Source organism: Salvelinus alpinus, chromosome 1 (assembly GCF_045679555.1).
Source record: "Salvelinus alpinus chromosome 1, SLU_Salpinus.1, whole genome shotgun sequence".
Classification (NCBI taxonomy): domain Eukaryota; kingdom Metazoa; phylum Chordata; class Actinopteri; order Salmoniformes; family Salmonidae; genus Salvelinus; species Salvelinus alpinus.
In genome coordinates, this window is record NC_092086.1 from 92,732,632 (window position 1) to 92,752,027 (window position 19,396).

Genomic DNA, 19,396 nt, shown 5'->3' on the forward strand with positions numbered 1-19,396 from the left:
TGTTAATATTTTCTTATTATCTGCTAAACCATTACAAACTGGTTATACCTTTTTCACCAATTACCATAATGAGATACACGTTTCAAATCTATTGACATAATATAGCGTACTAGTCAACAGTTTGGACACATCTACTCATTCAAGGGTTTTTCTTTATTTGTACTATTTTCTATGTTGTAGAATAAATAACACATATGGAATCATGTAGTAACCAAAATATTTTATATTTGAGATTCTTCAAAGTAGCCACCTTTTGCCTTGATGACAGCTTTGCACACTCTTGGCATTCTCTCAGCCAGCTTCACCTGGAATGCTTTTCTAACAGTCTTGAAGGAGTTCCCACATATTCTGAGCACTTGTTGGCCGCTTTTCCTTCACTCTGCGGTCCAACTCATCCCAAACCATCTCAATTGGGTTGAGGTCGGGTGATTGTGGAGGCCAGGTCATCTGATGCAGCACTCCATCACTCTCCTTCTTGGTCAAATAGCCCTTACACACCCTGGAGGTGTGTTGGGTCATTGTCCTATTGAAAAACAAATGATAGTCCCACTAAGCGCAAACCAGATAGGATGGTGTATCGATGAAGAATGCTGTGGTAGCCATTCTAAATAAATCACAGACAGTGTCACTAGCAATGCACCCCCACACCATCACACCTCCTCCTCCATGCTTCACAGTGGGAACCACACATGCAGAGATCATCTGTTCACCTACTCTGCATCTCACAAAGACACAGAGATTGGAACCAAAAATCTAAAATTTGGACTCATCAGGCCAAAGACAGATTTCCACCAGTCTAATGTCCATTGCTCATGTTTCTTGGCCCAAGCAAGTCTCTTCTTCTTATTGGTGTCCTATAGTAATGGTTTCTTTGCAGCAATTTGACCATCAAGGCCTGATTCATGTAGTCTCCTCTGAACAGTTGATGTTGTGATGTGTATGAGACTGGTAACTCTAATGAACTTATCCTCTGCAGGAGAGGTAACTCTGGGTCTTCCTTTCCTGTGGCAATCATCATGAGAGCCAGTTTCATCATAGAGCTTGATGGTTTTTGCGACTGCATTTGAAAAAACGTTCAAAGTTCTTGAAATTTTCCGGATTGACTGACCTTCATGTCTTAAAGTAATGATGCTTATTTGAGGTGTTCTTGCCATAATATGGACTTGGTATTTTACCAAATAGGGCTATCTTCTGTATACCACCCCTACCTTGTCACAACACAACTAACTGATTGGCTCTAACTCATCGAACACACCAACTGTGTCATTGCATCACTGCTGCATAACATTTTGCACAGCTAGGCAACAATACTGATGCAGGTATCTTGTGCAGATGGTTGCATGCGGTTGGACACATGGAGGAGAGAATCATTTTCACAGTATCCTCAAAACCGTGTCTTTTTGACACAACTGCTGACAGCTACAGGGACATGAACACAAAAAATGCTGCTTGGAGACAAGTGTCCACAATAGTAGGATTGCCAGGTCAGTTTAGTAGTGAGCTTGTGCTAGACGTGGCTAGTTAGCTAGCTAACCTAGCCAATGAGCTGTGTGTGTGTGTGTGCGTGTGTGTGAAAAAAATTGTAATATAAATTATGCTAGTTACTACCCCTGATAACTTGCCCAAATAATCATGTTTGAAAGAGTGTGAGTGTGTATGTCAGATAAATAGTAATAGAAATGGTAGATACTACTGTACCCCTGATAATTTGGTCAAATAACCGTGTGTGTCTGTGTGTACAGTAGGTAACATGTCCATGATAGCTATCTAATAACTATAGTTATGCTAGGTAATGGTTTGGCTTATCATGTTCATGTCTATGTAGAAGGAGACTGTAGGAGGAAGTAGAGAGGACTCAGGGACAGGTATCAGAGAGAGAGAAGGGCAGAGAAAGAGAAGAAGAGGTCTGGGTCAGCAGCTTCAGGCCTCTGCCACAATCTTTCTTTTCTGGATCCATTTATTGTGCCTAGGGCAACAAATGGCAATTTTACAGCCAGACCCTCCACTACGTCATCCACAAGTGTTGTCGCCACAGGTGCATCAAGACCCTCAACGTCATCTACAAGTGGGACCATTGCCTCCACTGGTGCAGCGAGACCCTCTATGTCTTTGTACTATTGCGACCACCACCGGTGCAGCGAGACCCTCTACAACGTCTACATCATCCACAAGTATGACCACCACCGGTGCAGCCATGGAAGATGACGAAATGGAGGAAGCACCTCTGGATCTAGGACCACCTGAGATTATTATGATCCTCACGGAAGTGACCACTGAGGACCTCGTTGAACAGGATGTGGCCGTGGAGACAAACGAGGAGAGAAACAGAGAGAAACGAAGAGGAACAACATCACACCAGGCGTCATCGGAGGTACCAGCCCCCAGATCCACTCAACTCATTTCAGCAGAGGCTCCTCCAAGCCGTCGAGAGGGATGCAGCCCAACCTGATGCTCACAGGAAGGAGGATGAAGAGACCCTCTTTGCCATGAGCCTGGTGCCAACACTGAAGAGGCTGCCTCAGCAAAGAAAAGCAGCAGTCAAGGTTAAAATGTATCAGCTGCTTTTCAAAGCCGAGTTCAATGGTACGTTTTTTCTCTCTCCATATCACAGGTAGTGTCATAAGTGTTGCGACAGTGAAGTAAAGTAGGTCATTTTTACAGTATACTCATATAGGCTAATTGGTATTTCAGATCAAAGGATTAATATGAGGCAAATGTATAGCTGTTGTTTCTGGGTTAGAAAATATCCTAAAACAACAGTTTGCTGTCTAAATATTTGACTGCCATATTCATCTTTTGATCTGACATACAAATTCCATGAGTAAACAGCAGGAATTACCAACTTTACCACATTGTTCCAATATTTATGCCACTAACTACACTATACAAGCAGTATTTAGTAAACATAAATCTCACCTTTTATGGTGTTATATTATGTGAAGCTTGTATGTGTTGTTTTTCTCTTCCCTTCCAGAGATGAGGTCAATTTAGCCGATCGGCTCACAGGAAGGACAGGAAGAGGACAGGAAGGACAGGAAGAGGAGTTGTCTGGGTGTTGTTTTGACCTCCCTCATTGTACCTTTATTTTCACACACGTCAGTTCCATTTACATTCAGTCAGATTTCTGAATTGACAGAATTGAAACTCATACACCAGAGAATTCACAGATGCTCTTGTTGGTCTCTTACAAGACTAAAGGTGAACATATTTATTTAATTTAAAACCACTTGAAAACCAGGGTGTTGAAACTTTTTGTGAAGTTATGTTCCATCGACTGGTCCATGACGTCCAGGGGCCATTTGTTTGTTTAGCTGAGTTATGGCTACACATTATTTTGTTTTTTTCAGAGACAGAGAGACACACACACCTCTCCTTCACTCCTCTCTGTACCTCAGATCTCCAGTGCCCTGCCCTCTCTCTCTTTATGGCCATGTCTGAAGTTCCCCTACTACGTCTAGGCTTTATGAGTAGTCCCTGTATCTGTCTGCAGTTGTGCCAAAAATACATGCTCTTGTTGTTCTCTTACAGATTACAGGTTACACATAGATTTTTTTATTTTTACACGCAGGTACACACACACACACACACACACACACACACACACACACACACACACACACACACACACACACACACACACACACACACACACACACACACACACACACACACACACACACACACACACACACCTCTTTCAATATATATATATTTTTAACATTTTTACAACACACATACCTGTCATGTTCTTTCCTGTACTTGAATACTTATTAAATTATAATGTTTTCATAGTCAGTTGTTTCATTTGTTTATTAATATCTCATTTAGACTTAATCTGCTTATTTCTTCCCTATACCTTTGCAGATCTAAAACAAGATGAAAGTAAAAACATTCTCTTCCTAATTCGTTTTTTTCCCACCTGTATTTTGTCAGACCAGTGAACATGGCAGTAAACTGTACTATTTGTATGGACCCTAGGTTACCCTTTCCCTTTGTTATCATACTAACTGTATGTCGTATAACTTTAATTAGTGCTCATGCTCACCTGATGTACCATGCCAGGTGTGTATAATACTGATGTTAATGGGAGAGGGAAGGGGTAAAGGTGTGGTCTTTACTCCCAAATTTCACTTAAATATAACTTCCAAATGAAGAGAGACAACGATACATAAAATAATCTGGGGAAAAAATGCTATTTTATGGATAATGGTGGATGGTTCTTAAAATAACCTTGGTGTTAGGAGGCTCTTAAAAGAGCTGTTTCACTCCACGCTGCTGACATGGGACTTCACCTGCTGGCGATGAGAAGTAGGTGGTCAGCTTCTCCCTCACCTGGAGTGCCTGTCTGGGGGCGTTGTTGGCACCTGCCCTGGTGACATCAGGTAGGTGACCATTTGGCGTGCCCATCTAAACCCGGAGCGGCTCCTGGAATGACCTCCGCAGGTAGTTGTGGAGAACACATGTGGCCTTCACGCAGGCATCGACATTTGAGGGGCTGAGACCAAGCACTCTCCAATACATTCTCCACCGGGCTGCCAGAATCCCAAAGACGCATTCAACAACTAAACTTGCCCTGGACAGTCGTTTGTTAAAGATCCTTACAGGCCTTGGCAATGGAAGCTGGCGTCCAGCGTAGGGCCTCATAAGGTTGGGTCTCAAAGGGAAGGCCTCGTCACCGACGAAGACGTGGGGAACAGGTCCCAGGTCTTCAGCCCCAGGGAGTGATGCAGGTGGTGGAATCTCCAGGGTGCCATCCTGAAGTGCCTGGCCGAAGGCAGAATCCCAGAAGGTCCGCCATCACTTCCCTTGCCCTAAGCACCAACATCGACAACACGGAAACAATAGATGGCATCTACTACAGCCAAGAGTACAAATGAATATGTACCCTTGTAGTTGGAGAATTGTGAACACGAGCATGGTGGAGCCTGGATTACTATATGTTTCCCGTCAATGGAGCCAAGACAGTTGGGGAAATTCCACCTCTCCGGGAACTCGGCAACGATGGCCCTCCAGTCTTCCTCCTTGGGGACTGGCATGTATTCACCAACCAGACAGTCCCAAATGGCTTGTGCCACAGAGGGGACAATGCCTGCCACCGTGGACCGTCCAACTCGGAAGCTGAATCCGATGGTCCTGTAGGTGTCCCCTGTCACCAAGAATCTGAAATATAATTCTAAAATAATTATCAATATTGTGTGTAACTTCAATTCCACCCACATATTATATCTACTCATATAGCTACCTCATTACTGTTTATTATGCTCTACTAATTATATTGTAATAATCAACCATCATTAACAATACATTGAAACAGTACAATTCAGTCTATGACTTTATCAATAAACTGTAGCCCAGGCCAACTCTACTCTTAGAAAGAATGGTACTATCTACTTAAAAGGGTTCTCTGGCTGTCCCCATAGGAGAACCCTTTGAAGAACCCTTTTTGGTTCCAGGTAGTACCCTTTTTGGTTCCAGGTAGAACTCTTTTGGTTCCAAGTACAACTCTATTGGATTCCATGTATAACCTTTTCCCCAAAGGGTTATACCTGGAACCAAAAAGGGTTATCCTATGGGGAAAGCAGAAGGACACGTTTGGAACCTTTTTCTCTAAGAGTGTATGTGAGTCCAATAAGAATGTAATGAATGACTGTAACTGTCTTGAACAACAATGGATCCTGGAGAAGACTAGCCTACCTTCATTAGGGCAGAAGGCACCTCAACTTTCTTTTCATTTGGTAACATTGCATAATTAAAAAAGGATTATAAACCAACTTTGGGAAAAGTTATAGTTCTAATGAACATTCTGTAAAAGTACATCGGATGTCAAATAGGGACTATTAACTACAGAGCCATTTAGCTAGCTAGGTTGCACATAAAAAAATGTATCAAATATCAGTCAATTATGGTATCAAAGGCTTTAAAAATGTACTAGAAGGTAGCTTACCGGAGGCAAATCGCCAGGCGTTCAACTGGGCTGATGGATTCCCGGTAGTTGGTATCCATCCGGGCGATCCTGGCTCCAACCATCTGGAGCAGGTGCTCGAACTGGCTTCAGTCCAGATGAAAGTAACTTCGGAATTCCTCTCCGAACAGTCGAAGCTCTTGAATGAGACGGTGGAACTCCCCTGGCTGCTTTCGGGACTTTAACCATCTCTGAACCCACACAGACCTGCGCTTTCGGCGGGGCTGGTCCCGGCCCAACAGCACGATCAAGACCACCTTCCTCAACGTTGGTCTCATTGTTGAAAGAGCCTACTCTGCTATCTTGACTATTTATTATTGCATTTTAATCCAAAACTGCATTTTGGAGGGAAATTATATTATAGGCTCCCACAATTAATTTGTGGATGTCATCGAATAAATAATATACTTGGTAAATAAATAAATACTTTAAAAAAAAGAAATTCTCCAGTCAAACTGTTTTTATTATGTTATCCCACATTTTTTTACTGGATATGTGTGCAACAAAAATTCAACATTCACATTTTGCTACTTTCTGTCAAGTCTACGCATACAATTTGATGCATAAGTTCGATAAATCCAAGTATGCACCACACAGAACGTACTGCAACTGCCTCTGCAACGCAATGCTGCAAGGCAAACGCAGCCTTCCATTGGAAATGAATGTACTTCTGGTGTATCATGTACTTCTGGTGTAGCATTGCTACTAAGTAGCCCTCCAATTGTTCTTCTCCACTATTCCACCTGCTAAAGCCCCTCCCCATCCCAAGTTGGGATGTCATCTAAGTGACCGGCAGGCCACCGCCGTCCTCCCGGATCCCTAGGCCCCCTGAGAGGTCAGGGCCCATCCTTCGAAAAGAGCACACAGTGCCACCCACAGAACAGAAGCAGATCAACCGCTTAAAGCATTTCCAATGCTCTCACCTCAATTTGCTTTATATATAGCTATCAAAAAACGATATATATTCAAAAATCTGCCGTATCTTAATTTCCATCATTAACAATTAATATGTGTAATAATGTTGACAGTTCATGCAAAAGATTATTACCTATAACCAGGATTGCCATTGCATTACATTTTAGTCAAGCAATTATTATTTTAGCAAACAATCATTGTGATTCATCCTATATTGTTCCTAACATCCTTATCTCCTAGCCCAACTCAAGACTTGATTTACGAATGCATATACAGTTACAAGTGTTTGAGAAAGCATGCAACATTGACCAAAATTTGCAAAAATTGGGAGATTTGATTAACCATTGTCAAGTCCTAGGTGATGGAGATCAGATACACCCCCTTCCCTTGAAACACATTCACACTGTTCCCCCGTTGTGACCATTTCCCCAAGCATCTCTGTGCAGTCAGACCTTTGATTATTTGTGCCACCATGGTCACAATAATATGCCCCCTGTCTGATTGTCCGAGTGTGACCCCCTCCCCATTGGTTACTGCAGCCAGTGTTGCCAGCACAGCCACTGCCAGGGTGGGGGTACCCCACCGGAATCCCCACCAGCTCGATACAAGGTCGTCAAGGTTCTCATTAGTAGCTTTGAGAATTTCCTTGTATATTATGCTCTCCCATCAGGGGGCTCTGGCTTTGTAGGACCAACCCTGCCAGGCAGGCTCAGAATCTTGAGGGCTCTGTGCTGCTCCAGTAGGTCTTTGTCCACATTCCTTTTTCTGTTTTGGCTGCATATAGGCAACTTACAGTAAGCTCATAAAACAGATAAGGACTTCTCTTTAGTGTATGGGTCGCTCAGGTGGGTGTCTAGGGTATAGGGTTGGGGACAGTTGACAAAAAATAAATAAATTAGATGCCGCCTTATCCATTTCTAAAATAGTTAAATAATTATTTTACAACATTCCCTATCTTGAATGCTATAGTGTAGTTGTAGTTTATTTAACAATTGTTTAATTTTATTGCTTTTCTACTTAAAAAAATAAAATATTATTTCAATCCCTACTATGGCTAGCAATATACAGTTTGTCGACTACGAGAGCTACATGCTGCCCTTTTAATCTATTCTCCTTGAAGATTGGGTACAGAACTTTGTGCCGAGTTGTTAGAAGGTAACAAGAGTTGTTAGAAGGTAAGGGGTTAATTTACGTAGAAGATCATAGGAAATCCCAGGACATGGTGTCTATAATACTGTAATAAGCTCACATAGTTGCTGCCACAAATTCCACACAGTTGTCATTGACTAGTTGGATATTAATTTCCCACTAAGCAAACAATTTCTGTTTTTACAGCATTCATATCAATTCATTTTTATCCGTTTTTTGCTCTGGCAGAGTTTTTTTTGGTCAATAAAACTCAAGAATGCAACTGTTTATGTCAAATTGTCCTGAAAAGAAAATGGTAAAACACTTCATTGTGAAGCTAAATATAAGGGCTGGACATGCAGATAAATGAAAGTCAGATAAATGAAAAGCCGATTTTTGCTGGTGTCTCAGGACTACTAGGGTTAAAGATCAAGCCCCCAAAACATGCTAACCTCTCACTGTTACCAATAACAAGGGAGGTTAGCATTTTTGGGGGGTATGATATTTATGCCTTTCTCACTCATCATTATTCACGATTCATTCATGAATATCCGTAATCATAGTAGCATCTACATTAATGAAGTGTTCAGAAACATATTATATTCTTATTTACAATAAAAGTGACTCTAAAATGGAACCACACATTATTTACCATTAATTTCTATTGGCACCACATAATCCAAAACACAACCAAAACTGCAAATGCATGAAAGAAGTGTGTAGTCACAAGCTTGATGTAGTCATGGTGTACTAGCAATATGGGACCAAATACTAAACGTTTTAGTAAATGTATACACTATAAGTGAATTTGTCCTAATACTTATGACATCATTAAATGGGGGGACTACATACGTAAAGTGCTTTCATTTCTAAACGGTAAAATAGATATTCTCAAAATACCCTCAAATAAAAGGTTACATTCTGTACATTTGACCTCAAACACAAAATTCTGGAGTATAGAGCCAAATGAAAAGTTTTAACTTCACTGTCCAAATAAATACATAGGGGAGTGTATTTTGTTATATTCTATCTTACATAAATTGAATATAGTGAATGTTCTGCCATTGCTTTGGGCATTGTACTTTCTCCTTAGAATTAATTAACATCTCAATAAATGTGCTTTGGTGGTACTGCAGGAATACCTCTTAAAACCCCTGCTGCTATGAAACAATTCAATCCTAAAGAATGAGAGCGCATCTTACCTTTAACAACGAGATCCAGGTAATACGCTATATACCACATGAAGATAAAAGGAAGAAAGAAAAAAGTGTTTGAGATTAGATTACTGAGCCTCAAAGATATATGCTAGCACCAGGGCACATGAAGAGATAATTACAGCCTATTAATGTGCCAGGAGCTAAGCTTTATGGTTTGATTCACACATCCACAGAGACACAAAGCCCATCTCCAATTCCCCATCTCTAAAGACAAGAAGAAGGATTTCAAAGGAGTGTTTTCTTGCATTTCTGAAGTTTTCTGGTTCTTTTACAAAATGTGCTTTTCAGTCACTTGGCAAAACCCAATTCCATTAGTCCCAGATGACAAACTACAGTGTTCTATCAAGGTGTATCCACATTAATTGAGTGCGTTCGAACTTGGTGAGCAAATTATTCAGTTGCAAGAGAAAGAAAAATGCCTCCACTCTAGGGAGGAGGGCATGGCTGATGGAAAATTTGCCTGGCGGCAACCAACAGTTCCATTGTGACTCTGAGTTTTCATTCTCAAATAACGGCAATGAAGTGGATAAATGGTATAACTGACAGGCAGGCAGGCCACTGACATCACTTGAACCCCAGCCAGTGGCTCTAAGACACATGGTAACATGTTACCCTCCCTCTAAAGGTTTGGTACCAGTGTTTCATCTGTTCTCTTCTAGCAGACTGAGTGAAGGACCAAGCAAGAAGGACTCATGGGTTCCATCTGACAACTGCAAGTCTATATTATACAGCAGATGGATGATTGGCTGGGAATGGTCTGCTAAACTGCTACTGTATTTAACATGTGTGGTGATATGCACGCACATGGATTACATATTCGTTGATTTGTATCTGCAAAAATCAGTGGTTCGCACATCTTTCATTAGTACAAAAAAACAAACATTAGTAAAGCGTGACCCAGATTAAGACATTACGACCTCGGGACTACAATGTTCACTCTGACATTTTTGTCAAACATTTGTTCATCACATATAATTGATCTTTAGATGGTTCTTCATATGTCTGCGAAGTTAGATTTTTTTTTAAATACATTTTGGATGAAGAAAATAAAAAACTAGAAAGTTCTATCTGCATAAACCCATTTGAACTTGGCGCTATAAGGCTCTATCTGCAATCCAATCACAAGACAGAACAAATACAGACGGAAGGTCAATCTGGACTCAGCCATAAGGTTCTATCTGCGATGGCACCCCCTAAAAAAAAAAGATTTACAAATGTCTCAGGATTTTGATATTCTGCACTTTAGGTACCGTTACGTTGAGGGCCTTAATGGGTTATGCAATCAGAATTCACTACAAAACTGTTCTGAGATTTTGATTCTCAATATCTCAGAACTATGCTTTACATATAGAACCTTATAGTCCTAAGGCCACAACATGTTAAAACCTAGGTACAGTAAATCAGCCCCTATGCCTCTAAACAGAACAATAGCTACTAGAGTCACGTTACATGCTCTGTGTATTAACCTCCTGTGGTAGTGTTAGTCCGAGGGGGGCGGGGGCGAGACTCACCGATGCTGCAGTGTTCTCCCTCCCAGCCGGGGTGGCACTCACACTGTCCGTTCTTACACTGGCCATGTTCCTGGCAGCGGGGGTGGCAGGCCTGCAGGTCACAGCCTGGCCCCTCCCAGCCCTCCTCACACTGGCACTTCCCTCCCACACACACACTGTGGGCACTGCAGGGCACCGGACACACCTCTGCACACGGACAGAGAGAGAGACCGGCAGGGGTCTTACTGCACTTGGCAACAGACAGTACACCTCCACATTGGCCGGATGGACATGTCAAAGGTCAGCTGCATCATTGCTCCCAAAATACACGTGACCATTTCCTATGAATTAATTCAGGATCCTAGACTCATTTCTGCACTCATCTTGTCTTGCTAGTTCATCTAATATAACAAAAAAATGAATATATTAAAAAAATATAATGAAAACCCATTACCATTTTTATTCTAATGGTATCTCTACTCTACATACTCATGATTTGAAACTTTGAATAGGAATTGGAAAATGTTTGTTATAATACAGAACAGGCAATATTTCTATGTAGAGTGCTGCAGGTGCAGTTATAATACATTCAATGCTTAAAGTTTTAGAAGTTTAATGGTATTCAATGAATAATTTCAGCAGAATATGGAGAGTACTGTCCATCCTATCAGCAAGTAGCCAATCAACAGGGAGAAGAAAGAGCTGCTGGCGCAGAAAGGCCACTTATCCCCACACATGGAAAAGGCATTCCCATTTAAATATACATCATATTTAATCATGCCATAACAACTCAATTTGCATTTTATTAATCTCGATTTTTCTACCATTAAGCATATGACATTTAATCCATTTCCTCTATGCATCTGCTTGCAATAGAATTCAACATGTTTGCCATCTAAAACGATTTAATAATAACGGTTGAACGTTGGCATTATCTTCAATGCCTTTATATTTCTGTTTTAAAAACCATATACTGCACATTGATAGATATAATTCACTGTCTTACAGTGAGGTTACAGTATGTCTACTCTATAGTAATGAAATTGTCAGTGCAGTCACACACAGTCAACATTACAAGTAATTCTACATACACTTGAGTGAACATAAAATCAATTTTCACTTTTGGATAGAAAACCTGAACTTTGCTTTGGAAGGCTGGAAAAAAGTGTGGGTTGAGTGAATGCACAATTCTTTCATGGTTACGGAAACCGAGGCACCACAATGCTCCAAGATTCAATTCATTGGAAAGTGAAATAGCCTCCACATGAGCTGTTTTCCCCTTTGGCCATCACTGAAAACACAATTGATAGGAAAAATAATGAAGAATGAGGGATTACTTTGCCTTTTGAGGAATATCTTAATATGCAGCCCACCTCTCAGGTTTTTCACCCAACTTTAATAAAGGCTTGGCATGTAGCACTACTTGACTCAAGGAAGAGAACCATTAATAATATGAAGATGAGCAAAAATGTATATGACAGGCACCCTATATTCTAAAGGATGGATGCTTCCATAATATTGTTGGCACGGTTTCCATCCCTCTCCATAAGCGGGGACACCAGCAGTAGGGTGTGTGTTAGTGTGTTGTTGTGTTGTGTGGCAGCTATAGCAGCAGGCAGCTAATCTGTAAACCTGGCCCTGGGCTACTGAAGAATTTGATCTCCTTTGTGATCTGGCTGCTACATGAGATCTACATCTGTAGCACTGGCTGAACAAAACAAAAATAACAACTTTCAGACAAAGATGACAAACTATACAGACGAATATCCAGCATCATCTCCCTTATGGAAAAAAACGCATGTTTTCATGTGATCACGTGATCTTGTGTGAAATTAATATGATAACATGAAACTACATATGTGAAAACGTGATCACGTGAAGTATTCCAAAAACACATGTTTTCATTTGATCACGTGATCTTGTGTGAAATTAATATGATAACATGAAACTACATATGTGAAAACGTGATCACGTGAAGTATTCCAAAAACACATGTTTTCACATGTGAAATTTCATGTGAAATCATGTGATTTTCTTCAAGGCTCACACAGCTTCTCTGAGATGTTCCTACAACCACTGTGTCAACGCTGTTTGCTTATCAGTAAGAACCATAGTCATTGGTGGCAACCCTCATTATCAATGTCCTCTGACTCAAACAAATTAATTAAACATTTCAGTAAGAGACAGCTGTTTGCAACGAATTCAACAAGAGACAGACTGAAATTAAATGCATAGACATTTTCTACTTTTTCAAGTGTCGCAGTGTACTAACAAGTGAGTGCAGTGAAGATAACTTTAATTTGTTCTGTATAAACAGCCAGAAAGGTGACCTAAATTCAAATACGAAAATCTGATGAAAAGATAACACCAACACTATGCTAAAAATAACAGATTAAAATTGTACAAATGAGCATATCTCGGGATGAATCCTAACCATGGCATTATTGTTCCCTGGAGGAGGCATATTAAAAAAGGAAGAATTTATAAACTAGCATTAGAATGCATCAATTTCATGACTCCCACCAAAAGATATGCAAGTATTGATAAAGAAACAAGAAGTGGCTTAGATGGCAGCCATGGTGCGTAGTCTAATTTACACACAGCATGTCAGAGAAATGATTGCTCAGTTGTCTGATAGACTGCTGGGTGTGTGAAGTTCTGCTTCTGCTAGGAGCTGGCAGATTACAAGCAGAAAAACACATTGACTGAGTAACACAGACCCTGGCCAAAGGTAAGACCAAAAGTTAGCGTCATGTACAGAAAACGTAATCTAAATCACAGCCAGACAGAAACCAACAGTAGCGGCTTGACTACATTTAAACCTTTTATGGGAGGTTAAGGATGTGATTAATCTCCAAAGGCTCCCCTCTAAGAGTCTGGGAATGGACTTTCCAACTCCGTTCACAAGTCACTAAAGTCCTTTCTAAGGATGTGAATTGTTTATGTGCAGTTAGAGTCTGAAAGCACTGTATTCAAGTGTGTGTATCTGTATGTAGGAATAACCTCACAGTATATCGATAGAGACATTTCTATATATTCATCCCTATACATGGCTCTGCGTGTACGTAAGTTGTGTGTACACTAACATTCAAAAGTTTGGGGTCACTTAGAAATGTTCATGTTTTTGAAAGAAAAGCACATTTTTTTGTTCATTAAAATAACATCAAATTGATCAGAAATAAAGTGTAGACATTGTTAATGTTGTAAATTACTATTGTAGCTGGAAACGGATGATTTTTAATGGAATATCTACATAGGCAGAGGCCCATTATCAACAACCATCACTCCTGTGTTCCATCACTCCTGTCCTCTTGCTCAGTTGTGCACCGGGGTCTCCCACTCCTTTTTCTATTCTGGTTGGAGACAGTTTGCGCTGTTCTATGAAGGGAGTAGTAAACAGCGTTGTACGAGATCTTCAGTTTCTTGGCAATTTCTCGCATGGAATAGCCTTCATTTCTCAGAACAAGACTAGACTGACGAGTTTCAGAAGAAAGTTATTTGTTTCTGGCCATTTTGTGCCTGTAATTGAACCCACAAATGCTGATGCTCCAGATACTCAACTAGTCTAAAGAAGGACAGTTTTATTGCTTCTTTAATCAAGACAACAGTTTTCAGCTCTGCTAACATAATTGCAAAAGGGTTTTCTAATGATCAATTAGCACTTTAAAATGATAAACTTGGATTAGCTAACAAAAAGTGCCATTGGAACACAGGAGTGATGGTTGCTGATAATGGGCCTCAGTACGCGTATGTAGATATTCCAATAAAAATCGTCCGTTTCCAGCTACAATAGTCTTTTACAACATAAACTATGTCTACACTGTATTTCTGATCAATTTGATGTTATTTTAATGGACAAAAAATGAGCTTTTCTTTCAAAAACAAGGACATTTCTAAGTGACCATAAACTTTTGAACGGTAGTGTACGTCATGGTTCTTGTACTCACCGGTGGAGCAGTCGGAGCCTGTCCAGCTAGAATCACAGGTACAGGTGCCAGAATCTGGCAGGTAGTTCCCATGGCCTGAACACTGCTCCTGGCACGCTGGCAGGGGACTCTCACAGTCTGGGCCTCCCCACCCCGGTGAACACAGGCACTCCCCCTTCACACAAACACCATGGCCAGAACACTGAGGGTCCAGGCAGTCCACTGGCCATGCATAAAAAGGGAAGTGAGAGAGGGGGGGGATGGATGGAGGGAGGGAGCGTGAGAGAGTGAAAAAGAGAGCAAGAGAGAGTAGCGAGAGAGAGAGAAAGAGTAAATATTTCACATCCCTGAACATGTGTATATTGTTTGAATATTTTTTTCTTCTGGATTTCCTTTCTTCTATGAGTAGGTACTGACACAAAACATCCCGATCACATCTTTCCTCTATGGGTAGGTTCTGACATAAAACATCCTATTCACACCATTCTTCTACGGGTAGGTACTGCCACAAAACATCCCCATCACACCTTTCCTCTATGGGTAGGTAATGACACAAAATATCCCCATCACACCTTTCCTCTATGGGTAGGTGGTGACACAAAACATCCCCATCACACCTTTCCTCTACGGGTAGGTACTGACACAAAACATCCCTGTCACACCTTTCCTCTACGGGTAGGTAGGGACACAAAACATCCCCATCACACCTTTCCTTCAACGGTAGGTACTGACACAAAACATCCTAGTCACACCATTCCTCTATGGGTAGGCTCTGAAACAAAACATTTCTGAAACACCTTTCCTCTATGGGTAGGTAGGATAGGTACTGACACAAAACATCCCCATCACACCTTCCTTCTATGGGCAGGTACTGACACAAACCATCCCCGTCACACCTTTCCTCTATGGGTAGGTAGGGTCGGTACTGACAAAAAACATCCCCATCACACCTTTCCTCTATGGGTAGGGAAACAAAACATCCTCGTCACACCTTTCGTCTATGGGTAGGTTCTGAAACAAAACATTCCCGTCACACCTTTCCTCAATGGGCAGGAAGGGACACAAAACATCCCCGTCACACCTTTCCTCTATGGGTAGGTTCTGAAACAAAATATCCCCGTCACACCTTTCCTCTATGGGTAAGTAGGGTAGGTCGTGACACAAAACATCCCCATCACACCTTTCCTCTATGGGTAGGTTCTGACACAAAACATCCCTGTCACACCTTTCCTGTGGGTAGTTACTGACACAAAACATCCCCATCACACCTTTCCTCTATGGGTAGGTTGTGACAAAAAAAAACTCACAGCTTCCCTTTATGGGTAGGTGCTGACACAAAACATCCCAGTCACACCTTTCCTCCATGTGTAGGTTCTGACACAAAACATCCCCATCACACCTTCCTATATTGGTAGGCATGGGCACAAAACATCCCTGACACAACAGATCCTAGTCACACCTATCCTCTATGGGTAGGTACTGACACAAAACATTCCTGTCACACCTTTCCTCTATGGGTAGGTACTGACACAAAACATCTCGGTCACACCTTTCCTCTAAGGGTAGGTACTTACACAAAATACCTCCGTCACACCTTTCCTCTATGGGCAGGCACTGACACAACACATCCCAGTCACACCTTGCCTCCATGTGTAGGTTCTGACACAAAACATCCCAGTCACACCTTTCCTATGGGTAGGTACTGACACAAAACATCCCAGTCACACCTTTCCTATGGGTAGGTACTGACACAAAACATCCCCATCACATCTTTCCTATATGCGTAGGTAGGGTAGGTACTGACACAAAGCATTCCCGTCACACCTTCCTATATTGGTAGGTACTGACAAAAAACATTCCTGTCACACCTTTCCTCTATGGGTAGGTTGTGAGACAAAAAACCCTCACACCTTCCCTTTATGGGTAAGTGGGAACACAAAACATGTCCATCACACCATTCCTCTATGGGCAGGTTCTGACACAAAACATCCCAGTCACACCTTTCCTCCATGTGTAGGTTCTGACACAAAACATCCCCATCACAACTTTCCTCTATGGGTAGGTTGTGACAAAAAAAGCTCACAGTTTCCCTTTACGGGTAGTTGGGGACACAAAACATACCCATCACACCATCCCTATATGGTTAGGTTGGGTAGGTTATGAAACAAAACATCCCAGTCACACTTTTCCTCCATGTGTAGGTTCTGACACACCTTCCCTTTGGGTAGTTACTGACACAAAACATCCCCATCACACCTTCCTATATTGGTAGGCATAGACACAAAACATCCCTGTCATGCCTTTAATCTATGGGTAGGTACTGACAAAAAACATCCCTGTCACACTTTTCCTCTATGGGTAGGTAAGGTAGCAGTGAAACAAAACATCCCTGTCACAACTTTCCTCGATGGGTAGTTACTGACACAAAACATCCCCATCACACATTTCCTCCATGGGTAGGTGCTGACACAAAACCTCCCAGTCACACCTTTCCTGTCTGGGTAGGTGCTGACAAAAAACATCCCAGTCCTGCCTTCCCTCTATGGGTAGGTACTGGCACAAAACATCACCATCACACCTTTTTACTCTGTGGGTTGGTAGGGTAGGTACTGACACAAAACTTCTCCATCACACCTTTTCTATATGGGTACGCATTGACACAAAACATCCCAGTCACACCTTTCTTCTATGGGTCGGAACTGACACAAACCATCCCCATTACACCTTTCCTCTATGGGTAGGGTCACAAAACATCCCTGTTACACTTTTCCTCTATGGTTAGGTAGGGTAGGTCGTGACTCAAAATATCTCTCTCCCACCTTTCCTATATGGATAGGTTGGGTAGGTACTAACACAAAGCATCCCCATCAAACCTTCCTCTCTGGGTAGGTTCTGACACAAAACATCCCAGTCACACCTTTCCTCTATGGGTAGGTAGGGTAGGTTGTGACACAAAACATCCCCGTCTCACCTTTCCTCTATAGGGAGGTAGGGTAGGTTGTGACACAAAACATCCCCCTCACACCATTAATCTATGGGTAGGTACTGACACAAAACATCCCCATCACACCTTTCCTCTATGGGTAGGTACTACACACTGAAGAAGGCTGCAAAGCTGAAACCTCTGTGTCTGCTATCCCTAATGCAGTGAAAATAATAAAAAAATAAAAAAGCTTTATGCGATGTCTTTTTCAGTGCAGACCCATCACACATTTTGTTTGTCTATGTACTGACACAGAACATCCCCATCACACCTTTCCTCTATGGGTAGGTACTGACACAAAACACCCCATCACATCTAGCTGATTTAACACATTGTCTGTGTACTTCTGTGGTGTGTATTCTAACAGTGTCAGTGCAACCTTTCGAGAACAGCGTGTCCAAGCAGTGAATGGTTTATTACTGAGAACCCATCGCACCATGAGCAAAACATGTCCATCGACAAAAAATAACATTGAAACCTCTGCAGCTTTCACATATGATTCTCATAAAGACTGAACAACAAACAGCTTCAATCCATGTCTGAAGCTAATTGATCACATTTAGTTGTGATACACTTCAGAACAACCCCACCCCCCCAACTAATGCACACTACAAAAAAGAAAAAAGAAAAATCTATGCAGTGTTAACCACAGTAATTACCACAATGCTTGCAGGCTAGATCCTAGTCACAGGCTCATTGACTCAAGGTTATTCTCTAGCACGGATATCTCAGACAAAGCCAATAATTACCACTGGGTACAACTACCTTAGGACAATCAATTGATTTGGCTGCTTCATGTATAAGCATTCCTCATGACGTGCGTGAAAAGCGGGGAGGGGCTATGTGTGTGTGTGTGTAGAGGATAATCTATTGGATCAATCTGTTTTTGCAAACAAAAACTCTCCCCATAATTAAAATGATGTGAGAGGAGGATACTGGATGTATTGTTGCTGTGGTTAAATAGTAATCAGACAATCTATCAGACAGTTTGGTGTGTGTCTGCGTGCAAAACCCAACAACAAACAGAATACTGGTTTGGTTAGTGGCTAAGAGCCCTGAACTAACAACGAGTGGCTTTTCCGGTAAAAAAAAATGATGTGGCATGCTTCTGTTGTTGCACTCTTGGATAAGGGATGCACCAAACCAAACCCCCTTGGCTAGGCTAAACGCAGCTGTATCCTATGTCTATCCCTATTCCTGTGTAAATAGTGATAATGATTATTATTAGAATAGGACCCTTGCCTTGTTCACAGTTGTTGCCCTTATAGGCAGGGCTGCACATACAGATGCCATTGACACAGGTGCCGTGGTTGGAGCAGGTGGGATCGATGCACTGGTCTTCCTGGATGTCACACTCTGGGCCCTTCCAGCCCGGGTGACACTGGCAGTAACCTTTCTCATAATCTCCATTGCCACTGCACAGGACAGGACAGGAGTCTGGAAGAAAAACGACAGTACAGCAGCCCTTTAGAAATACTGTGGTGGAAAGAAAATACTTTGGTTTGTTATCATTCAAAACCTTAACTAAAAACTGGTTGTTATCCAAGATGTGAATTGTGAAGCTGTTTGTGTCATTTCAGCCCTAGAAGGTACTAGTCAGCTCTCAACCTGAGACCCCAGTGGCGATCTCCCCATGAGCCATATACCAGTTTTAACCAGGTTTCACCCATCACCAATATCTCCCTAATAAGCATGCAGCTGAAGTCACCTAATCCTCTCTCCTGATGGTAGTGCTTTAAGTACTCTCCCCTCCGCTGGGCGCAGGCCACGCACCC

The 19,396-nt window shown here is 41.8% G+C and overlaps 1 protein-coding gene across 4 annotated transcripts in view; it reads right to left on the reverse strand.

Moving 5' to 3' along the window:
* LOC139534680 (teneurin-1-like) overlaps positions 1-19,396 on the reverse strand; it is a 225,658-nt gene that overhangs the window by 78,890 nt on the left and 127,372 nt on the right. For all 4 annotated transcript variants that reach the window (XM_071334069.1, XM_071334060.1, XM_071334050.1 and 1 more), the window contains exons 10-13: positions 18,864-19,058; positions 14,660-14,860; positions 10,734-10,919; positions 9,208-9,234 (exon numbers count right to left, since the gene is read on the reverse strand). In XM_071334069.1, coding sequence (XP_071190170.1) covers positions 9,208-9,234; positions 10,734-10,919; positions 14,660-14,860; positions 18,864-19,058 — 609 coding nt within the window. The remainder of the gene's footprint in view (positions 1-9,207; positions 9,235-10,733; positions 10,920-14,659; positions 14,861-18,863; positions 19,059-19,396) is intronic.